General features: G+C 34.1%; 1 protein-coding gene across 2 annotated transcripts in view; it reads right to left on the bottom strand.

Annotated features, from left to right (window-relative positions):
- Nucleotides 1-16,416, bottom strand: part of LOC123563923 (cGMP-dependent protein kinase 1-like) — a 179,061-nt gene extending 162,645 nt beyond the window's left edge. The window contains exons 1-2 of one of the 2 annotated variants that reach the window (XM_045357092.2): nucleotides 15,981-16,416; nucleotides 14,945-15,701 (exon numbers count right to left, since the gene is read on the bottom strand). In XM_045357092.2, the coding sequence (XP_045213027.1) occupies nucleotides 14,945-15,207 (263 nt within the window). In that variant the 5' untranslated portion in view covers nucleotides 15,208-15,701; nucleotides 15,981-16,416. Of the gene's footprint in view, nucleotides 1-14,944 lie in introns of both variants that reach the window. The other variant, XM_045357091.2, reaches the window with a different exon arrangement.
- Between the last annotated feature and the right edge of the window lie 6,382 nt (nucleotides 16,417-22,798).

Raw genomic sequence — 22,798 nt, forward strand, 5'->3', positions numbered from 1 at the left:
CATTTTAATGGAGACGGAATACGCCATATACATCCAAGTATTATTTTAGGCAGATACAGCTTCTTTTAAAATTTGACTGTTTTCACCTGAAAGTAAAGCAACTATAATGATCTATATACTTACAAGTGGATTGCTTTTCAAGCATTCTGGGGGAAAATGTCTACTAGTCATAACTTTGCTAACTAGTTTTAATATGAATACTTTGTTTCAAACATTTGTTCTCGTAATGTGTTTGAGCTAGCTTTACATTGGCTACTTGACTTAAGCTACTGCGCCCAACTTCAAGACTACTTAACCAGTAACACTGCATCCAAATTCGTGACTACTTAATGACACTCTATCTAAATACACGACTACTTGGTCTGTGGTACTGCACCCAATTTATGACTGGTTAACCAATGATTATGTGCCCAAATTCATGACTATGTGACAATTGGCAATGCTTCTAAAACTCATGACTTAGTACTTAACCAATGACACTGCACCCATTCATCACTAAGTGACCTATGGTAGCATCCAAATTCAGGACAGCATGACCAATGGCTCAAACCATTAACGTATGAATACGTGATTAATGGCACAAAACCCTAATTCAGACTATGATCCAAATTAACGACTCAATGTCCAATGGCACTGCATCCAAATTCATGATAGCGTGTCCTATGCCATTGCAACAAAATTTATGACTACTTAACCAATGGCGTTACATCCAAATTCACCATGTGTTCAATGGCATTGCATCCGAGTTCATGATTACGTGATCAATGGAACATCCCCCAAATTAATGACTACATGACAAAAGGCACTGCACCACCCAGATCCATTTTGACGCATTATTTCAACGCCGTTAAACACATAAGATGATATTAATGATCAATTATGTTTTATTTTGTGTATTATTTTGCGCATCATACTTGTAAAGCATCTCTTTTTAAAATAATAAAACTACACGTAGAGAGTAGTTATTTCTTCTTCGTATTTTAATTGGCAAATTTAATGGAATATAAATGTTAATGACTATGTAATCACTTCTCTTTTTGATTGTGTGTAATTCTGCATTGTATAAACGTGTGTTTTAATAGCGTGAAATTTATTAAAAATAAACTTTATTACTTGTTTACATGATCACGATTAATAATAGAGTCTGATTTACCAGCTAAATTTCGGTCAAATGTTTAGAGAGAGATGCAAAAAAAATGTCACGATGTATGTAATGATTATGCAAATGTCAACTGTAATGTGAAGTATATAGTACATTTTGAGCTCGACCGTGAATATATCCATGTTGAAACCAGTTTTGAATATCTGGTTTGTTAATAATCGTGCATAATCTAATCCAAAGGAACAGCTATGTGACTGGAACAAGAACGTAACGGCATGTAAAAAGTTTTCTTATGTACTGATGGCTTAACTGACGAAACTGTCTCGAAGCGGTAGACTCGTCTTAAATGTATTTAGATATATTCTGATATTTTGATAGGTGTTTGTATCTGATATATACCACTTACAAACTGACCTTGTGGTTTGCCGTGATAAAGAACTCAAATGTGGTTTACGACACACGTAAGATTGTAATACAGTATTACATGTTGCAGCAAAAGAGACATTCATAATGTGTGTTTACTTGGAATGACAACATGTTTAAATGCGTGCACATATTTCTCCCCTCCAAAAAACTCACTTGAAGGTAAATTCAGAGCCTCTGTTTCATTCAAATCTGTTTGTAAATATCTATAGGTTGGCTTTACTCTCCGACGTCATGATGCTAAGCAGACATGGTTGAAGGCAGTTGACCTCATTCTGAGTATAATTTAAGAAGATCGAGTAATTAAGTCGGATTTACAGTTGACTCGTGATGACAATCGGCAATCTCCGTGCGAAGTCATATCATCTTGATATGTTATTTCGGCATCGTTCAGCCATAACAGAGAACGCATACGCGAAATGAAAATACTGATTGTCGTTACAATTTCTCTCCCTTAATATTTATCATATGCGTTAAGGGCTCTTCAAGAACCTGTGTTCCTAATCGTAGATCAGCAGGATATGAATCTCAATGATTCGTTCAATGTAATCAAATACTGATTCTTTACAAACAAGTAGATAATTATATAGCTTATTTCTACCTCATTTGTGTGCAAACGTAAACAAATAAACAATTCCATAACACGATAATGCATACAGCCGGTCTATGCAGATATAGCTGTACAACATGAGTAAAATCAAAACAAGTGCGTTCGCTGTAGTTACTTAAATTTATAACAATAATGGCTTTATAACCATTGTTAGCACAAGAATTAAAAGAGATAAGAAAGGTATGTTGTTTACACAGTGCATGCTTCAAAGAAACAAAGCGTTCGAGTTTACTGTAGGTATCTTAACTTATCAGGAGGTAATATAAGTATTAGGGTTTCAATAGTGAGGAATATAAGTGTAACAATATCGGAAAATGTAAGTATTGCAACATCGACAAGATATAAATTGTACAATATCGATGAATATAAGAATTACAATAAGTATAAGAGTAGCGACAAGTATAAGTATTACAAAAAATGTACAATATCGACAAATGTAAGTATTACAGAATCGGCAACAAATGTAAGTGTTACAAAATCAATAAATATAGGAATTACACTATCTACAAATACATTACAATACTGACAAATAAACGTATCACAATATCGGCAAATATAAGAATTACTGTTTCTATATTTAAAAGAAATAAGCTAGCTGAAATATAGTAATATTTAACCTATATCTCTCTTACAACTGTCATAACAAGTAGGCAACAAAAGCACATAATGACATCAAAATTAACATAATAAGTATATTAAGTACACATAATGAACGTTTGAGTACCAGATGACCTTTAATTTGAGCTACACTGAATTCAGTCCTGAAGAGTTCTGTAGGTTATACTGAATTACAGTGTTATTATCATACAACGAAATAATGAGCAAAAACCGTCATAGAAAAGTAGAATATTTCTTTCCATATCGTCCAGGTTCTCGCTAAACTACAAACTGATCCCAGTATTTCACAGTTGCACTACTGTATATATAATATGCGTGTGTATAAAACACAGCTATGATACACATGCCCGTGTAAAAATAGAATGAAATGACAAAAATACTTCGAGTAAGCGTGTATATGGTGTAAGGCAGACATACCACATGATATATACAGTGGTGTGTGTCATTTAACAGACTATAGTAGGTGTAATCGCAGTACTGTAGTTTGCCGATAACCTGGTATTAATAAACAAAAAAGTAAGTTATGGTTAGACTCTGGAGAAGAAAACAAATTCACCATCTGGATTCACTTCTGTGAAGAATGATATATATTATTTAAATATATTTTGTAAGTATGACCATTTACATACTATTTCAATATTCATTATGATCTTTGACTTTAAATGCTACTAGTTAGGCCTTTATTTCCGAATGAAATATAGTTTCATCGCAATGTTTGAGAAATGTTTACAACTGAGTGGTAGTATGACATGTAACAAAGGTTTGTATCTATCATCTTATATTTTGGAAGTATATACAACTACATTTGCAGAATGGACTTTTTCTAAATCCGTTATCAGCTAAACCAAAACTAATTATAGTCCTTGCATTTACAAAAAGATAAGGTCACTAAATTGAATGGAATGGCTTACGTATTACCATTTTACCAAAGCGAAGCTTTTAAGAGATACGTGTGACACTTGTACCCAAATGATTTACTTCATGTTAAACTGTAAACCTTGCCTGAGGAAGGCGTCGATATCTGGCATTTTAATTTTATTACTAAACATGTATATTGACAGAGGGTTATACCCCTTTACCATATAAAAAGGAAATGCAATAGACACAAACCCTTTGTATTCCTCTGAAGCAGGAAAATGTGTACTAAACAGATACTGGGGGCTACCCTTGGCTGCATGCCTTCTTCAAAAATTGATGATGAGTAAAACATTTTATTCCCTTTTATGGCTAATTATATTGTATTTCATTTCGTAGTTTTGAGGATTACAATTTATTTTGTTCCTGCTTAGAGATTCAAGGGGCATTGCAAGAAATGAAACCTCAATATAATAAAAGGGACAAATCTTCTTTAAGCAAAAACATTTCATGCCTGGGGAGGTTTCGTTTGCTTCCGGTAACTCCCAATAGTTTAACGAAAGGGATGGAGATTTAAACCCAGTCCTATTGAAGGGACCTTTAACTTACTACAAATTGTGCTTTTTGTCTTTGGATCTAGTCTTTGTTTTACAATAAACATTGCCAGACTTGCAATTTAAAAACAAAAATCCTCAGCATCATCAAATCTCAAGCTGGAAAATTAATGGAAATTATTAGCCTAGATATCGTTTAAAACTGCCATAACACCTAGATAGGAAATTTGCATAAAAACATTAGAATTTATATGTGATTTGTAAACATACTGAAATCACGGAATTACCTCCATTTGAACCAACAAAAAAAACAGATTCATAAGGATTTGTCAGTTTATGTGTCACTATAAATAACATCAGTGAAGAGCAAAAACCACTGCCAAAAGCAAGTGTGTTCTTTCCAAACAGAGCCGGTCTTTTGCAGAAACAACAAACTCTAAATGGTATTGCTGAAACAGTTGTTCCATTGTAAATCAAACGGAACTAGTGTATAAAGCAGTGTTGTTACATGTAAACATTTCATTGAATTGTCTGAAAACTGGATGTTTATTTTATGAAATTTAACGAGAACCTAAATTTGGCAACTGATGATGTGGATTTAACATTTTGCTGAATAAATTCCATACTCAGAGCAAACTTTTACCTAGTGTAATTTTCGGCGGTGTCTCACTGCCTTCTTCAACACTGACAGACCGGTGTTATGGTAGGTCACGAGTCGTAGGAAGGTCACGTGATCGGAGGAGAGGTCCGTACGTCACGTGACCTTCCATAACACGGGTCAGTCAGTGCTGAAGAAGGCAGTGAGACACTGTCGAAAATTACACTGGGTAAAAGTTTGCTCCGAGTATGGAATTTCTTCATCAAAATAAATTTGGCAAGTTACAAAGAATGATATATATAGCTAAAGTAATCCGAGAAATAAACACAAAGCGTGAGTATACTATCAACATTAAGCATATTATTTAAACGTCACTCGTTCATTGCAGTTCATCTGTTTGATAATATTATTTAGCAGATTCGTGAGCCAAATAAATGCCATGATAAAACAATGTTCCTGTCTTTTCAAGATGTGAATATCGGTTTAAAACTGTCAATCTTGAAGATTAGACACAAAAACCGAAGAACATATAGTGCATATTTTCTGACCTGGCGGAGATATTTTTAGCACAGGCTGTAGCATTAAAATCAATAGGTAACTTGGTGCATATCGGATTTATTCGTACGGAATGAAACTAAATCTAATGATGTAGCCGATTACCCTAAACTAAATGATAGAATGGCCCATTTATGACCTTTCTTTAAATATCTCAGCCAGGTCAGAAAATATGCACTATAGCATACCTCACTTTCTACGAAACGAACTGCATTTATTTATTACGTACAGGGCTTTATTCAGCAGAGTACTTCAAAACATTTTGAATGTTGTGATATTATCTATGTTCTCTAAAATGAATCTGTAGTTGTTTTGTAGCGGGCAATATAAAGGTAAATTTGGGGCAAGGTATGGCTTATCTTTTGTTTACTGCTTTTGATAAGGCTCTAAACCGGTGATTGCGTACACACTGATCACACTTCACCAATTCAAATATCACCAAGCATGTATTTCGTATGGACACACACACAGATTTATGTTAATATCAAAATAATGTATTTGCAATCCTTACCTAACAAATGATTTATATCATAACAATGAATTGACATATCTGGTAAGTGTATGTTTCTGTTAATTAATAGAACTGCTATGACAAAAATAACATAAAATACTTTTGATACTATTTCCATCGGTTACAGTAGACTGAAGCGAAACGATCTTTATATCAGATATGTAACAAAAGGCTATTTCCTTCTTTAGACTGAAGTTATTGTACATGTAGCCACCACTTTTAAGAAATGAATCAGAAAGACTTATCCAACAAAAAAGAAAATCCTTTCCTTTTTACTTCTATCAAGTAGGAGTCTACAACATACAGACATTGAATAGAGAGCGACCAGGAGTAATGAGAATGAATTCCAAGGAAAGGACACTTAATTATTTTATCTGCGATTACGTTTACATTCGTTGTTGAAATTGCTTAAAACCTTGCTTAATCTCTGCTATTGATTTCACATAATGAGGTAAGTATTCCGGTTTTCATTAATGACACTGAAACATTGGCATTTTTTATGCGTGCAATAGCATTAGCCTTGACTGTTTGTACCATTAATGTTATGTGTATTCTCAGTTTCACTGTTACGATACCATTGCCACAAAGTGAAACACTTTTTTTACAAAATACCTTAACAATTATTCAACTTGCCTTCATGAATCTTGTTTAATTATGAATGTGCAAGAGTTTCTTAAGAATATAAAATTAAACATGATCGCAAAAACCCTCATAAATCCAAGACGAAACGAACTTAGTCTATCAGTCTATCCGCTGCGTTTCTTCATTACAGAAAAAAAAACGATGGACACCCTTTGCACGATGGCGACATCAGTTCCAGCTATTAATATAAGTTACCAGTTATAAAAATGACATTACTTTGAAAACTCGTACGACTTAATTGCCGAAAAGGTGTAGGTTGTGCTTGCTAACTTGAGAAAATATAGGTTACATCGTTTGACTTTAGCTAGGCTTTTGGACGTTTAAATGTTTTTATTGATTTTGATTTTAAATTGTATCTAAAATAATTTCAATCTTTCATTCTGCTTGAACATGCCAACCCGAAATTGTTGAAAGGCACTGCAACCAAAGTCATTCGTCTTTCTCTGTTATCACGTAGTCAGATTTGCAAAACATGTGGGGATATTTTGCACATTAGATACCTATTAAATAATAAGGTTAATTAATCATGGTCTTTAGTTAACTTTTTCTAAGCCAGATACTCCCGTCATTAATTCCGCTATAATACAAGCTCAATTTAGGGCAACCGGGTGGTTGGCTGAACAGAAACTGACAAATTGATAAACGATTTGCGAAAAATAATGGCTAACACTAACAAAACACGTATTATGGCCCTTATCTACTTCCTTTTGAGTAATTGTGACCGTGTTGAAACCAGTCCTTGGCTAGCTGGTTTGTATGGAATCTTACCTTATGTTACCTAATATCATCCTAATGAACAGTTTGATGAAGCAATTAGCCTCAAATATTGCCTTACAAATGTTGCCTAATCAAGGCCAAAAGAATGGTGAGATAAAGGCATTACAAGTCTGGACATGATTTAACAGGATGAAATCATCATGCAGTTTCCTTATGCACTGATGACTGTACTAACTATATGTCTCGAAGCTATATATGATGTTGAAAATTCATAAACCAACACAGTTTTGTCAAAACATGTTTCGCTTTCATAAGCTTCTTCAGTTGACAATAACATACACATAACACTTTTGGTGAAATTATCATGTGACATTTTACAGGCCTGATGTAACATTTCGATCACTAACAGAAATAATATCAAGCATTACATTTTGATCGACCTTCGTTCATAGCACTTAATCTGTTTGGTTTATAGAGCAGGATCTTGAGCCAAAATAATGCCAAGACAATGTTTCTCATTCTCCAAGATATAAATATCTTAGATGTATCGAGTATAAGTATACAAGTATTATACAAAATGCAGGAAAGTTTAATGCACGTTACTCTAGGTAATTTCAAATGAACTTGAAGGCGGAAAGAAACAAATTGAAAAGACCATTGTCGAATTCTTTCTCGTTCTCTATACAAATAATGGTTCAAAGGATTAAAATAGTATGAGCCGCGCCATGGGAAAACCAACATAGTGGCTTTGCGACCAGCATAGATCCAGACCAGCCTGCGCATCCGCGCAGTCTGGTCTAGATCCATGCTGTTCGCTAACGGTTTCTATAAATGCAATAGGCTTTGAAAGCGAACAGCATGGATCCTGACCAGACTGCGCGGATGCGCAGGCTGGTCTGGATCCATGCTGGTCGCAAAGCCACTATGTTGGTTTTCTCATGGCACGGCTCAATATTAGATTTATGTGCGACAGTGCTGTTCGTACCATTAAAGTCTGATCTATGTTACATTTAACTCATTTGTTTCTTATCTTTATTTACCTTATGTTTTACTGCTTTCGATCAGACATGGCTGTAGACTATCGATCATAGAGTGGTACAGTTACAAGACTTCAGCAGTGGAACACACCTACACTAGAACTATTTAGTACATACAGTCATGTTTTTCAGTGAATTATTAAAATACTAGAGTGAAACATATATCTTTCACCAGTAAAAACAATAATATGGGTAAATTTAGTCAAAACATGAAATAAAAAGAAAATTTATTTGTTTAACGTGTAAGAACAAAATCTCATTACTCATGAACACCATATCTTACATTTTATTCGAGGCTATATGCCACTCGTATTGCGTCTTGTGTTCCCTCGTGAAAGATATTTCAATCTTACACTGAAAGAAAAAAATATATCCTCAATACCCTGCATGTACCACAACTCACGTTGAACACACAATCATCAACGCTCTTCCCAATAAGTGTTGCGTTTCCAATCTAACGTTCTCAAGACGACGTACCATTTATCAAATAAATAGTTCAATCTTTTAGAATTCAACAGACATTTTTGTTGATTAATGACTCCGTTGGGGCAAAAGAATATGAGCAATAGCCATAATTATATCTTAAGACCAGCATTTGGATATTGAACAATAGGCAAATTTATTCTTTAGAAGTGTATATCTCGTGGGGTTGAATATAAAAAATGTGTAATTCTCGAATAGAAATTATTCTATATTCGGCTATAGAATTAGTATGAATCGTGCACAGAGCCAGTGAAAGATTTAATTATCCCACTGGAGAATGGCCAATTCAAACATTAAGAAGAATGACTGTCCTTGACCTCTGATGAAGCTACGAACCTGTTGAATTGGCTCGCAATTGCAAGGGAGTAAAGGCTATTTTTAACACAAAATAGATTTTAAAGCGCATTCTTAATATTTTAATTGGCGTTTTTCTACTGTTAGTTACTGGGGTGAGCGATACTAACTTTAGAACGAACCTGGAGACCTATAGTTTTCCCTGGTTGTCATTGATTAATTGGTCACTTTCTTCAAAATAGCGAAATTCAGATTGTGTCATTTTTAAGCAAGATTCCGAGGAGGACAATGCAAAACAAACACTGATGAGCTGCAAAGAGGCTTATTCTTTAGGCAGGTCTGTGTATATGCAATTTCTAAAATGTAACCAATAAAAATAGCGACGGATTAGATCATTCAGAAAATGGACAAATGCTTTGATACTTACATTGCCCTTGAACGAAACAACAAAAGAGTTGAACTTAGTTTAAATTTTGTGTATTCCACACTTTAACAATCCTCTAGACTAGATAATCATTCAGGCTGTTAACAAGTTATTGCTCACATCAAGACAAATTATAATGTATAACTTCCTAAACATCAACCACTTATATGTGTAGCTTTTTGTCACTGACGTCCTCAAGTTCACCTCTATTTAGTACACCAAAAATAGTACGTTCTACATATTTGTTCGAAATGTGAATTATTAGATATTATAACAGAAACAGTGTTACACTAGTTTAATTTTGGGCAACAATGTGCTTGGCTAAACAGAAACTGTCGAGTGCTTTTTTGTTTATGATTTGCCAAAAGATTACGGGAATACATACAACAATACGTATTTTTACCCTTACGTGCTTCCTCAGGAGTGATTGTGTTCGTGTGGAAATCAGTTTTGGCACCTGTTTTATCTAGAATCTTACACAATATTATCCTGACGAAAAGTCAGAGGATGTACTTAGTCTCACATAATATGATAATGCCTTAACGCACGTGTTGCCTAATCAATTAACGTTGAGAAAAAGGTGATTGAAGGAGCACAAACCGGATTTAACAGGATGGAATCAGTTTCCTTATGCATAATTGATGACTGTACTAACTAGTATGTCTCGAAGCTATAGTCTGCTGACCATTATGTCCGAGTTTCTGGTCAAAATAAGGAAAGGATACAAACCAATATTGGAATACATGTTTTACTTTCACGAATTCTACATTCAAAGTGATTACAATAAACAATGTTTACTTGATATTTATATTTTGTGGCTTTTTATTGATAAAATACTTCACTGTTGTGTGTTAACCACAACGATATGACATGTAGTTGGTTATGCTCCAGAAAAAGATGATGTAAATATGACCATTTACAGATTACTTCTATGTTCATACTTTTGTCATCGAAACAGTATGAGGTGGTTTAATGAATGAGAATGAATGAGTTGGAGTAAAGTGTTTACGATCATTGAACACGAAAATGGCATAAGTAAAAGACGGAAGACATTCTCGACGTCACAATATTTCGGTTACAAGTAAAACAACCCAGTATAAACGAATTGTTCAGGTTATTAAAATCGGTCGAAATGAAGGTACTTTGAACCCCATAATAGAACTTATTCTTTTGGAACTAAGGTGTGTTAAAATGATAAAGTAGTGACAAGACATTGTCATATAATTGAGCTAGAATGCCAGCTATTGACCTATATATCGCTTCGAACTGTCATAAACGTGACACACATAATGACTTTAAAAGGAGCATATGTTTTGCACACACACTGAATATGTGTATCATACAGTGACCATAACCAACGGGTCTAAGTGGTTAAAGTTGCCGACCTTGAATCACTTGCTCTTTACCTCTGTTGGTTCGGGTTCTTTACCTCTGTTGGTTCGGGTTCGAAACCTCGCCTGGGGTGTAAACTTCTATCATATTAAAGTAAGAAAATTATTTCAAGACTAGTTAGTGAGGATGTCATTCGATTTGCTTACGTAAGGGCGGTGAATCTATCTAGGTGCCCGCTTTTGCATGCAATAATGAACGCAAGGAAACCAAACCTTCCAGAAAAGGCATACGACTAAAGCAAAAAAAAAAGTAAGCATAACAATGTCAAGAATGTTTCTAAACTAATTACTGGGAACTTTTTATCATACATTCAACGTTTTAAAGGCCGTTATTCTACATTCAAGAAGTCTATTTTATAAACTGTCTGAATTTACATTCTTATAAGTTGTCTTAAAATACAGACAAAAATGCTTTTATGGGTGAAATTATTATGTAACCTATAACAGGCCAGAGGGTTTGCCTGATTAGATATTTCGATCACTAACTGAAATAATACCAAGTATTACATTTTGATCGACCCTCGTTCATATCACTTTATCTGTTTGATTTATTTGATTTATAGAACAGAATCTTGAGCCAAAATAATGCCAAGACACAATGTTCCTTCCTCTCCAAGATATAAATATCTCAGTTGTTTCGAGTATAAGTATACAAATATTATACAAAATGCAGGAAAGTTCAATGCACGTTTCTCTAGGTAATTTCTTCAAATGAACTTGAAGGCAGAAAGAAAAGATTTGTAAAGACCATTGTCAAATTCGTTTTTGTTCTCTATACAAATAATGCTTCAAATGAATTTTTTTTTTAATTTATGTTGATTTAGAATTAGATTTATGTGCAATCTTGCTGTTCGTACCATTATTAAAGTCAGATATATGTTACATTTAACTCATTTGTTTCTTATCTTTATTTACCTTATTTCTTTCTGCTTTTGATCAGACATGGCTGTAGACCATCGATCATACAGTGGTACAGTTATGATCGAGTCTTAAGCAGTGGAACACACCTACACTTAAACTATTTACTAAATATTTTTCAGTGAATTATCGAAATATTAGAGTGAAATATATCTGGTATTTTCACAGTAACAAATTTCAGTTATATTTCACCGGTAAGAAACTATAAAATGGGAAACTTTAATGAAAACATTAAATAAAAAGAAAATTTGTTTGTTTCACACGAAAGAACAACATATCTTACAATTTCACTCGTGACTATGCCATATTGCATCTGTCGTCTCGTGAAATATATTTCAATCTTACACTGAAAAAAAAAAACAACAACAATAAATATCCTCTATATATCACCCTTCATGTGTCACAATTCACGTTGAACGCAAAATCACCAACGCTCTTGCCAGTAAGTGTTGCGTTTGCAACCTAGCATTTTCTAAAAGACATGCCATTTATCAAAGAAATGATCCTATCTTTTAGAATTCAACGGGGCATTTTTCTGATTAATGACTCAGCCGAGGACAAAAGAACATGAGAAACGGCCACACTTATATCTTGAGACCAGTATTCGGATATTCAACAATAGACTAATTTATTCTTTAGAAGTGTATATCTCATGGGGTTGAATATAGAAAATGTGTAATTCTCGAACAGCAATTATTCTATATTCTGGCTATAGAATTAGTATGAAAAATGCACAGAGTCAGTGAAAGATTAAATTACTCCACTGGAGAATGGTCAACTCAATCATTAAGAAGAATGAGTGTCCTTGACCGCAAATGGACTAAGTCTTACAACAATGTCGCATTGGCTTTCTAATAAAAGAGCTTAAAGGCTGATTTGGAAAAAAAAAAGATAAATATATTTCAAAGGGCAATTTTAAATATTTTGGCGTTTTCTACAGCAGTTTTTAATTATTTTGGGCGGTCGATATTAATTTCAGAACGATCTTGGTGACCTATATCTTTTACTGGTTAGTTTTGATTAATTGGTCAATGTCTACAAATGAGAATCGTTTCAGGATCTTTATGACAGAAAACGCAGCGGTAGAAATCGTCTTCAAGTTAGATCTCGAGGATGACAATGCTAAACGAACACTGTGGTGAGCTACACGTAACGTTATTTTTCACGTAGGTCCGTGTAGTTGAACGAAGCAACAAAAGAGTTGCATTTAGCTGAAGTTTTTCATATTCCATATTTTTACCGTCCTCTAGACTAGATAATCATACAGGCTATTAACAAATTATGAAGACAAATTATAATTAGTAACTTCGACAACATTAACCATTGGTGTTACTGGCGTCCTCAAGTTCACCTCTGTTTAGTACACTAAAAATAGCACATTCTACATATTTGTTCGAAATGTGAAGTATTAGATATTATAGCATAAACAGTGTGAAAATATGAGATGATTCTCATCATGTTAAACATTTATAGCAATAACTGTTGCACTTTCATCTGAATAATCAATAACACTAAATTGTGTCAACGCAAATATGTCGAAGGTTTGAAATAAATCTAAATTAATCATAGTTAGTGTTAAAACTGTTACATTTTCTGTTAGGCGAAAATATGTTCTCATGCATAAAAGTGTGAAAATGGCCGTGGCACTACTGTCGCCTAAAACTGACTGTTCATGTAAACAGGGTCTTGATTCAAGTGTTGACTGAGAACTTATATAGTATCGCTGATTCCTTTTCACGACGGAAGACATGCTAAATTGAGTAGTGACTACATCTGTCCGAGAATTCCACTGGATATTCGACAGACGTTGCCAGACAACAAGCAAGAGCCACATTTGTACCTCAATAGAAGTTAAGAGAAACATATAAGGGTCTAAAACCGATTATCTTCCATTGGGTACTTTACTTACAACCTGGTCAAACTGGTTAATACCCCAGTCACACATACGGCGCGGATAGCTACGTCTAGGATAGAAACGTAGTAATCCGTATCGATCCGTACCTGAGCCGTACGGATTGGTACGGATTGACGAATTACTACTTTAAGGTACGGCTCAGGTACGGATCAATATGGATTACTACGTTTCTATCCGTGGCTAGACGTAGCTTTCCGCGCCGTATGTGTGACTGGGGTATAATAAGCATACAATAATTATGGAGATCATGAAAATGACTTTTTCAATGGGCCGAATCATTTGTAAGCTGCTAAATACAGCGAAATACAAATTCCGCCTTCCAAAGAATTTGATTGGGTTTGGGCCGCTCTTCTTAACAAACTGGTAATCGAAATGACTAATAACGGCATAAAGTATGCTGCTATTTTAGTAATAGCTCAGTTTAAATACATTGTACCAACTAACCAAAGGACTTGCATGTATACAAACTCCATGAACAAAACTTTTAAAAGATTAACACGTGTGTTTTGTGGATTACCAGATTTTAAAGGGACATGTCTTCTGGAGTAAATCACAACTATATCAAAACTATGAAAAACTGATTAAACGTCAGTCTGTAAAATATATGGAAAAATATGGCATTGTTTACGATGATATGTTATGAGCAGCTAAATCTTTCACGTCTAAACGTGACAACAATATTTCGTTGTGTGACTAACGTAAGAGTACATGTAAATAAATGTTACATTATACAGAACTTTTTGAATCCAATTCTTTTCATTAACGAATACTGACAAATGAAATCACTTTCTATATAACAAAATGTCATCAACGTTTGAAATAAATAATTACACATGTACCTCCAAGTACGGCTAAATACGTGTTTTTTTTTCTATACTAGGTCATGTAATACATGTTTGAACTTTATCAGCTAACATACTTAACAAACAATAACCCTATAATTTTACTTTTAAATTAGTTGTCTGGTGCATGTTAACACGAAAACCACAAAAAAAACTTGGTGGTTTAAATTGAATCATCAAGTCCATTTGATGTTTGAAGACAATCGTATCTAAACAAGTACAAGACTAAATATCACTCTCTTTTTTTTGTTGTTTACAGTATTAACCGACACTTCACGAATATTTTGAAGTATCTCTAATGCAGTGTGATATGCGTATTTTAACGCTTTTTTTCTTGATCGATTACTAATAGATAACTCACAGATAGAATTCAAGTATGCAATATACACATATCTGCATTTCAAAAGAACACGTGAAATTTTAACAAGATTGGAAAAAAATAAAGTGGCACTCACCTGTTGGATTTCGGGTATTTTCGCAAGGCGTTGTTTGTGACATAGTCCTGGATACTTCGTGCCGTCTGAGGCTCAGCCGAGATACCCTGGGCTCGAACCTTCCTGGGCTGCACCAAAGCCTTAGGAAGCACTGACTGGAATTTATCCAGCTGGCTTTTCAATTGTTCAATTTCTTCGTCTTTCTCAGCAACGATCTTTTGCAGTTGTCGTATCTGTTCGTCCTTTGTTTTAATAAGTTTGTGTAAATCCTGTTTCGTTTCCATAGTTTCACTTTAAAATTCCTTGATTTTGAATAACTTGTACGATTGTTAATCACTAGTATTCCATTATTTAATGTAACGAATAATTCAATTTGTTAATACTATTACACTCCTTCGTATATGACTTTTATGCAGACCAATCGTGTAAATATTCATACTGGTAATTTGAACGAAATTAAGCCTGACTCTTGTAATTAATTTCTAGTTATTATGTTGCGATCAAATCTGTGTAATTTGGAAAGTATCAAGATTCTATAAATGCCAGAAGAGCTAAGAGGTCTGTATTTTTATCGTAAATATCTGGCAGAGTTTCTAACTACAAATGTTAACTGCCATTGGCCGTGAAAATGTTCTTTTCTACTCGATAGAAAGTTTGTTTACTTGTACTCAATATTTTGTTTACATAAGAGACCGCTCATTTTGACATTATCTATTTGTTTATATTGTATTTACCTCGTATATATATCGAATTGATACCTGCTTTACCTCAGATATATCTAAATAAATGTAAACCTTTCAAATATCAGATATTTTCAGGGATTTCCCCCAATAAATGATAATTTTCCGTCAATTTTACCCTTATCATAAACTTTCCATTATTATAAAACACTCTTTAATAATGTACGAAAACTATTAAATTTTTAAAATTCAACACTTACAGATGCAATCGTGATTTATCTTAACACTTTAAAATTAAATAACGATGAATTTAATTAAAAGATATTTTCAAATATTCCATTTTAACGCCAGAATTTAACATTTTTATCTTCTTTTACCTCCAACTTATCACGTTGTATTGCTTTTCCGCTCATTCAATATCTCTCAACATTCAAAAGCATTAACTGATAGCACTGAATAAACCTCCAGAAAACTTAAGTATACAGCTTTTAATTCCACGGAGAAAGAACAAGCTTTAAAAGATAACACAACTTAATTTAACATACGTACAACGTCAGTTTAGTGTAATATGACCATAAAATACATAAAACACAAGATAAGACCGCTCTATTTCTCTATCATATCATGCATATATTTCCATTTGCCCCGAGGCGTAAAAATTTCGTTCATTCATTCACAACTTGTAACGTACGCGAAATGCTAAAAATAACACTTAAGAGTTTTAAAACAATGATCTCGAATAAGAATAAACAAAAAAAGATATATATAAATTCTTGTTTTAGCGCGTATATAATATACACTGATTCAACATTAAACTGTGTTCATTACATGCCGAAGTTTAAAGCGAGAGTATGTTGTGCCATGTAACGTTTTATTGTATCGGGCTACAGTAAACACTGATAGCCGCAACGAGAGCGCAGCTTTATCGGGTCTCAGATTTGTTTAAGCTAAAATCAACTATTATCAGGGTATTGGCAGGGACACTAATTCCTATACACGCGATCGAACTCGGCCTATCTTTCAAATTATTTTTTCATTTAGTTTCGTTTTTAATATAAACATGGCCTGATATATGAAATTAACCCCACAAATTGAATACAGAAGTAGGTTTATAAAGATAACAAATAATCTATACACATGCGTAAGATTCTGCTGGTCATATATTTCAGCTTTATTTTGCTAAAAAATGAATTCGCGAGAAAAGTGATGCTTGGGTTTAAAGAATCACAAAATCATATTACTGCGAGGGGAAAAGCATGCGCATTTGCGCTCAGTGACGTAAGACGCTGATCTTCATTCTATTTCTGCTATAACAAAATATTGCCAAAAGCCTGAAGAACCAAAACCGTAACATACAAACATGCATTTAAGTCATAGATAACACATTAACAAACAATTTTTTTGTCCTAACTGATGACAATAAACACGATGGCAGGCGAGCGACCGATGTAAGTAGGTTAATATTACAAAAATGACGGGCGACATTGTTATGATTGCATCATGTTACGTTCGTTACTCATGCATACGTTCATTACGCAATACTATATAATAATACACAAATATGTATGTGCTAATTAACCCAGATATATATTACACATTGTATTTCGAGCAAATAGAATGCACAACATTTCCGTTACTTATTAGTGTAGTGTACGTGACACAAGGTAATATATAATGTGTAGCGTATGTTTAAATGAAACTTACGCGTAGCTACGTTACAGAAAACAAAGAAATTGTTATAATTGCATCTTTCGTCGCAATAAATCATCTCATAACACGTTGGTTATTATGTAAAATATTGAAAACTGTCTTTGCGTTTTTTTTTCAAAAAGAAAAAAAGGGATACATAAGGAATGTACTCCAGTAGTTCTGTTATTTATCAAAGGCTTAGTGTACATGGAAAGTTTGTAACGGACGCCTTCAACTTGCTGTGCGCTAGATAAATTTTTGATCGATTAACATTCAACTCGGTGCAATTTAATTTTTTGTTCAATGTTATCTATGTGTCCTCCTTAAAGGTAAAATGCAAAATAAGTGAAATCAATTACGCACTATAATGACAGTATTGTGATATATCAACAAGATTATGAGATAAGAAGAAATGCATATAGTTTCTGGTGTAAACTTAACAACACATTATCGTAACATTTGAAAATCTTATGACACTTATGAAATAATAAACTGCCCTTTTCGTTTTTATATCATTATACGCATTTTAGTATAAAAGAAAAGTGCGGAGTTATTTAAGTAATTAAATCAATGTGTATGCTCTTATGCGAATATATCTTATTATTTTATGTTTTTCGGTGGTTTATCGAAATATAACGGTGAATTATATCCTGATAAACTCACTGGCCACTCAGTGAAAATTATCAAATCTGATACCCGGATTAACGTAAAAAAATTTACCGAGCGTACTGAAAGCCGGAAACAATATGACGATGACGTCGTTAAAATGACGTCATCTTTGCGATGCTTCCTGATAAAATTTCCCGCAAATTTCGACATTTTATTGAAATAAACACAACAAAAGTAGAGTTTTAGACATAAAATAAACAGAAAAATTGTTGGTATCGATGTAATATCACGGTAATTTCACTCGTGAACACCAAAAGTTGTTATTTTCACTCGTGGCTGCGCCACTCGTGAAAATATCACTTTTGGTGCCCACTCGGTGAAATTATAACGTGATATTACACCGAAACCAACAATTATCCTCTATTTTTTCCCTTGTGTCTAAATTACAGATATAGACCATTCCGCTCCTTTGCTTTTCTTTCGTGTTTTATTAATACAATTCACCGACCCACAATGTTATATAAGGCGTATAGGTCAAAGACTTTTATCGCAAATAAAAGCTACCATAGTAAATGTGTAACACAGATGTATAATCTATCTTGGTTGATCAAGTTAATAATAGGCAGTTCAAGCAATAAAACACGTTTTTCTTGGTTTATGGTGGTGACTGACCTGGCCTAGCTATAAGTACATTGACCAATAAACATTGCATTTAGTGATTTGGCACAAAATCCGCCAATATCGCCTTTATCATCATCACAGGGCTTTGAATCGTCAGAAATTTCTTAATTTACTATGACAATGAAACTTTACGAGGTGCAAATTGAACAAGATGTTTATGATAGTCCTTTATTACTCCATTCAGGTAATATAAATTTTAATGTTGAAACGTGAAATTCTTTATAACACCCACGATTAACCCATATCCTCTCGTTTGATGGAGCTTAATTTTGAACTCTTTAACGTCTTAAGTGTTGATGCTAATAAAACATCATCCACTAAATCAATGGTTTTCAAATCTGAGAGATAAAATTTTTAAACTCTATACAAGGCATATACTGATCAAAATACGTATTGTTTGTTTATGAATTATTTACTGCCCAAATCAAACATCGTTGACTTTGTTTTAGCGTGAAGGAGGCCGCAAAAGATTATTTAAGACATGTGAATTATTTGAAGATTTGCGGTGAAACACACAAAGTACCATTTTATACAAGCTTCAATGTCAAATAGAAATTTTATTTCTCATTTTATTTATTTTAGACCTGAATAATAAATGCTGACTTTAATCATTAAGTTTAGGACAGTATTTGTTTATAATTCAAACAATTTAAATAAGAAAAAAATAAAATCTTATCATCGAAAAATCAAACTTTTACTGAATACCATTTCGTTCTATATATATATAAAAAAAATCTTGTTTTCATTAAACTGTTCTTCAGTAATAGCACGGTATTCTTAACCTTCAGTCTAGTGGCGGCAAGTGATTTTACCTTTGCGATCAGTGCAGACCAAGATCAGCCTGCACGGTTTGCACTGTTTGCTATTCAGTCAAACAATTTTCAGTGAACACCTCTTTGAATTACAAGCGGTACTGCCCAAATTGAATGATGAACCAGTCAATTTTAGAGATTTTGTAGGGTAAAGGTTAAATTGGACTCTATTTTTTTTTTTCAGATTGCAGAATTTCATCTCCTAAACCGCCTTGTGTTAATTTAATGTTAGTAGACAGAGAATATTAATCTTTATGATCATTGGTTTATAATGGACCAATGACGTCACATATATACAAATATTATTTAAGACAGTCCTCGCTAATGTCGTCTGCTATGCTGTTAAGCTATGATGAAGGAAATAAGGACCGTTTCCTTTTATATACCAAATCGTGCCTACATTTAAGTCTTTCCAAGTTGAAGAGTATCTTCTGCTTCATTAACATTTTGTTAAGTAGAGACCAGCGGTAAAATATTCACTGTTAAATAGATACATTTTCCGGTCATTCCTTACTGATGGACCTAATGACGTCAATTCCATTCCCATATGCTTAAATGCTCCTCAGCAAAATTGTTTTTAAAGGTAAGGAAGAATTATTTTAGTGCGTTTGTCAAGCTTCTAAAGGAACTGTTATTCAGGGGGGCGGGGAAGCTTCTTCTATCATTACATAAACATTTAACTTTCACATGATAATCTAACATGCTGTGATACACGTGCTAATTATGATTGTTACCAAAAGAATTTCCCGGCCATTATTTACTCTCGGAGCACACAATGTCACTTACGGTCCCGTACAATTAGGCTATCCGGGGCCATTTTTTTCTAACGCACAACATGTCATTTTTCGCGTTTTCTACGATTTAGTAACACGCGAAAACTACATTTATTCTTTAATTTCACAATACAATTAATGAGATCACTTATTTAATCAGAATATAACCCGATGATCTATGTATGTTCCTCTGCTGTTTGAGTTTTAAATGCATCTTTAACAAAATTCATGAGAAAAAAATGAGTTTAGCACATCGCGTTGTCACTGAAATTAATAAATGCGGTGATAGACAAAATGTGAAAGGAACGTTTAACCAAAATTTTACATACCTAGGAAAAGAAGTTGCCAAAACATCCGTATATTATTAATATATCTTTAAAAATGGAAACTCCCATTTTCAATTTCGGTAAGTAAACACCAAATGGTAAGCAAACTCCATTTTTTTAAAAGAAACTATTTGTTACGATGAATAACGAGGATTGAACCTTTAGCATAAAAATTACAAAATATAGAAAAAAACTACGTAAAGAAAAATAAACTTCCTTTTATCTGTCTATCGTTTATTCGTCTACCTTTGTGGGTGTACATTATCAAGATGTGAAAATATTCTATATTGTTTTAAACGTGTGTACTATTTTGCTTATAGATGCGTTTGAAGTCGATTAACTTCCGCATTTTTTGCATTTTTTTTTTTAAATTTTAAGTTGACTCTTCTTTAACAAGATTGATGGCGTATTTACAATGTGTATTTAGTACTTTTATTAAAGGAGAAAGCCTATAGATATGCAATGCACTTTCGGGTCTGATCCTTTTTAATACATGTACTTTTTCGCATTTTGTAATGTAAATTGAATATTTATACATAGCTTGGAATAGACACGTTCAAATTTAAACTACTTCCCCCATATATTTTGCAAAAGTTATCAACACTAATTATTTCCCATCTAAAATTGGGGGCCACCTTGGCTGAGTGGTAAAGGTCGCTGACTTTGAACCACTTGCCCCACACCGATACGGGTTCAAGCCTCCCTCGGGGCGTTGAGTTCTTCATGTGCGGATGCCATCCAGCTGGCTTACTGGAGGTCGGTTGTTCTACTAATGTGCCCGCCTGTGATGAAATAATGCACTGTTGCACCTCAATGCAAAAATGGGACACATAGGGTCTTCCCCCACCTGCAAATGCTGGAAAGACGTCATTTGTCCTATAATTGTGTCTCTTCAAATAAAATCTATAAAACTCGCACTTATAAAAAAAAAGTACTTATTACGTCATCAGCTTCTTACTTTTTTTTGGCAGACAGAACTAATGACTCGGCGCTTAGGGACATGCTTCTGCCGCTAAATAGCATTTACAAAACATCATAAGTCGTGTCTGCCTAGAAGCTTAATAAACCTGAATATAAAATTACTTGTACTTACAAAATCCCTCCTGGCTCATTAAGTATAGTTTGAGAAGCAAAGGAATATTATTACCTACTGGGTATCTTAGCGGGTTCAGTATGATGAATGGGGGAGAGGGGGCGAGGTGTCCCCCATATTTAGCGTAATGATCCCACCTTTTTCCGTGGAGGGTCACTCACAAACCCAATAATTGATTTGTTTTACTTTTCTTCATTTTTAGCCAAAACCGATATAAAAAAGTCTCCTGACACTCTGTGGCAATATAGAGGGCCACAATGTGATCATCTTTTAATCAATGGAAATGCTAAGACCTTGTGAGGTGGGGGGTGGGGAGCGGGAAACAAACTTACATAACTGAGCCGCGCCATGAGAAAACCAACATAGTGCTTTGCGACCAGCATCCGCGCAGTCTGGTCAGGATCCATGTTGTTCGCTAACGGGTTCTCTAATTGCCAAAAGGCTTTGAAATCCGCGCAGTCTGGTCAGGATCCATGCTGGTCGCAAACGCACTTTGTTGGTTTTCTCATGGTGCGGCTAATATTAATGAATTATTTCCAGTGCTCTTAGACAATTCTGTAGTTAAAATTGTGTGTCGGAGTTTTGTTTGTGCATAGTCTTCCGAAGATCTTTCTGCATTTATCCTGCACAAATCGAGTACCCAGGCGAGAGGACTCTGTGATCCAGATGTTAGACGCCTGACTACGAAACCACGAGTCGTGAAATCCATACCCCGCTGCTCGACTGTTTGGAGAGATGAGACTTTAAATCGAGGGCCCTAGTAGGATTTTCTATACCTCGCATGTAAAAGAACTAAAGCTCCTAGAATGAGAGCAACTTCTATATCTTGCATTATTCTCTAAAACCTTAAAAGTGTAATATTCTTCCGGTTCAACCAATGGCGACTGTAAATGAGACTGAAAACCACAAAACAACATTTCTTAATGAATTAACTAAGCATTTTCCGCTAATAGATATCGTTCTGATAGTTCTAGACTGTACTCTGCATGCTTATTCAAATATTTGCTTACGAAATTTTATTTACAGAGAAAGGCCTTAACATATTATACCTGTCTGAATCGCAACTGTTTATAACAATTTAATGTGTATATTAAGATTTTCCAAGCATTCCCGCTTGCACACAATAAGATAGTCTTTCAAAAATGACGTCAACAGTAAAATAAATGACCGAGAAAAGAAATCAAACGCATATTTACACTGATTATCCTATCG

This window comes from Mercenaria mercenaria, chromosome 2, assembly GCF_021730395.1.
Source record: "Mercenaria mercenaria strain notata chromosome 2, MADL_Memer_1, whole genome shotgun sequence".
Lineage (NCBI taxonomy): Eukaryota > Metazoa > Mollusca > Bivalvia > Venerida > Veneridae > Mercenaria > Mercenaria mercenaria.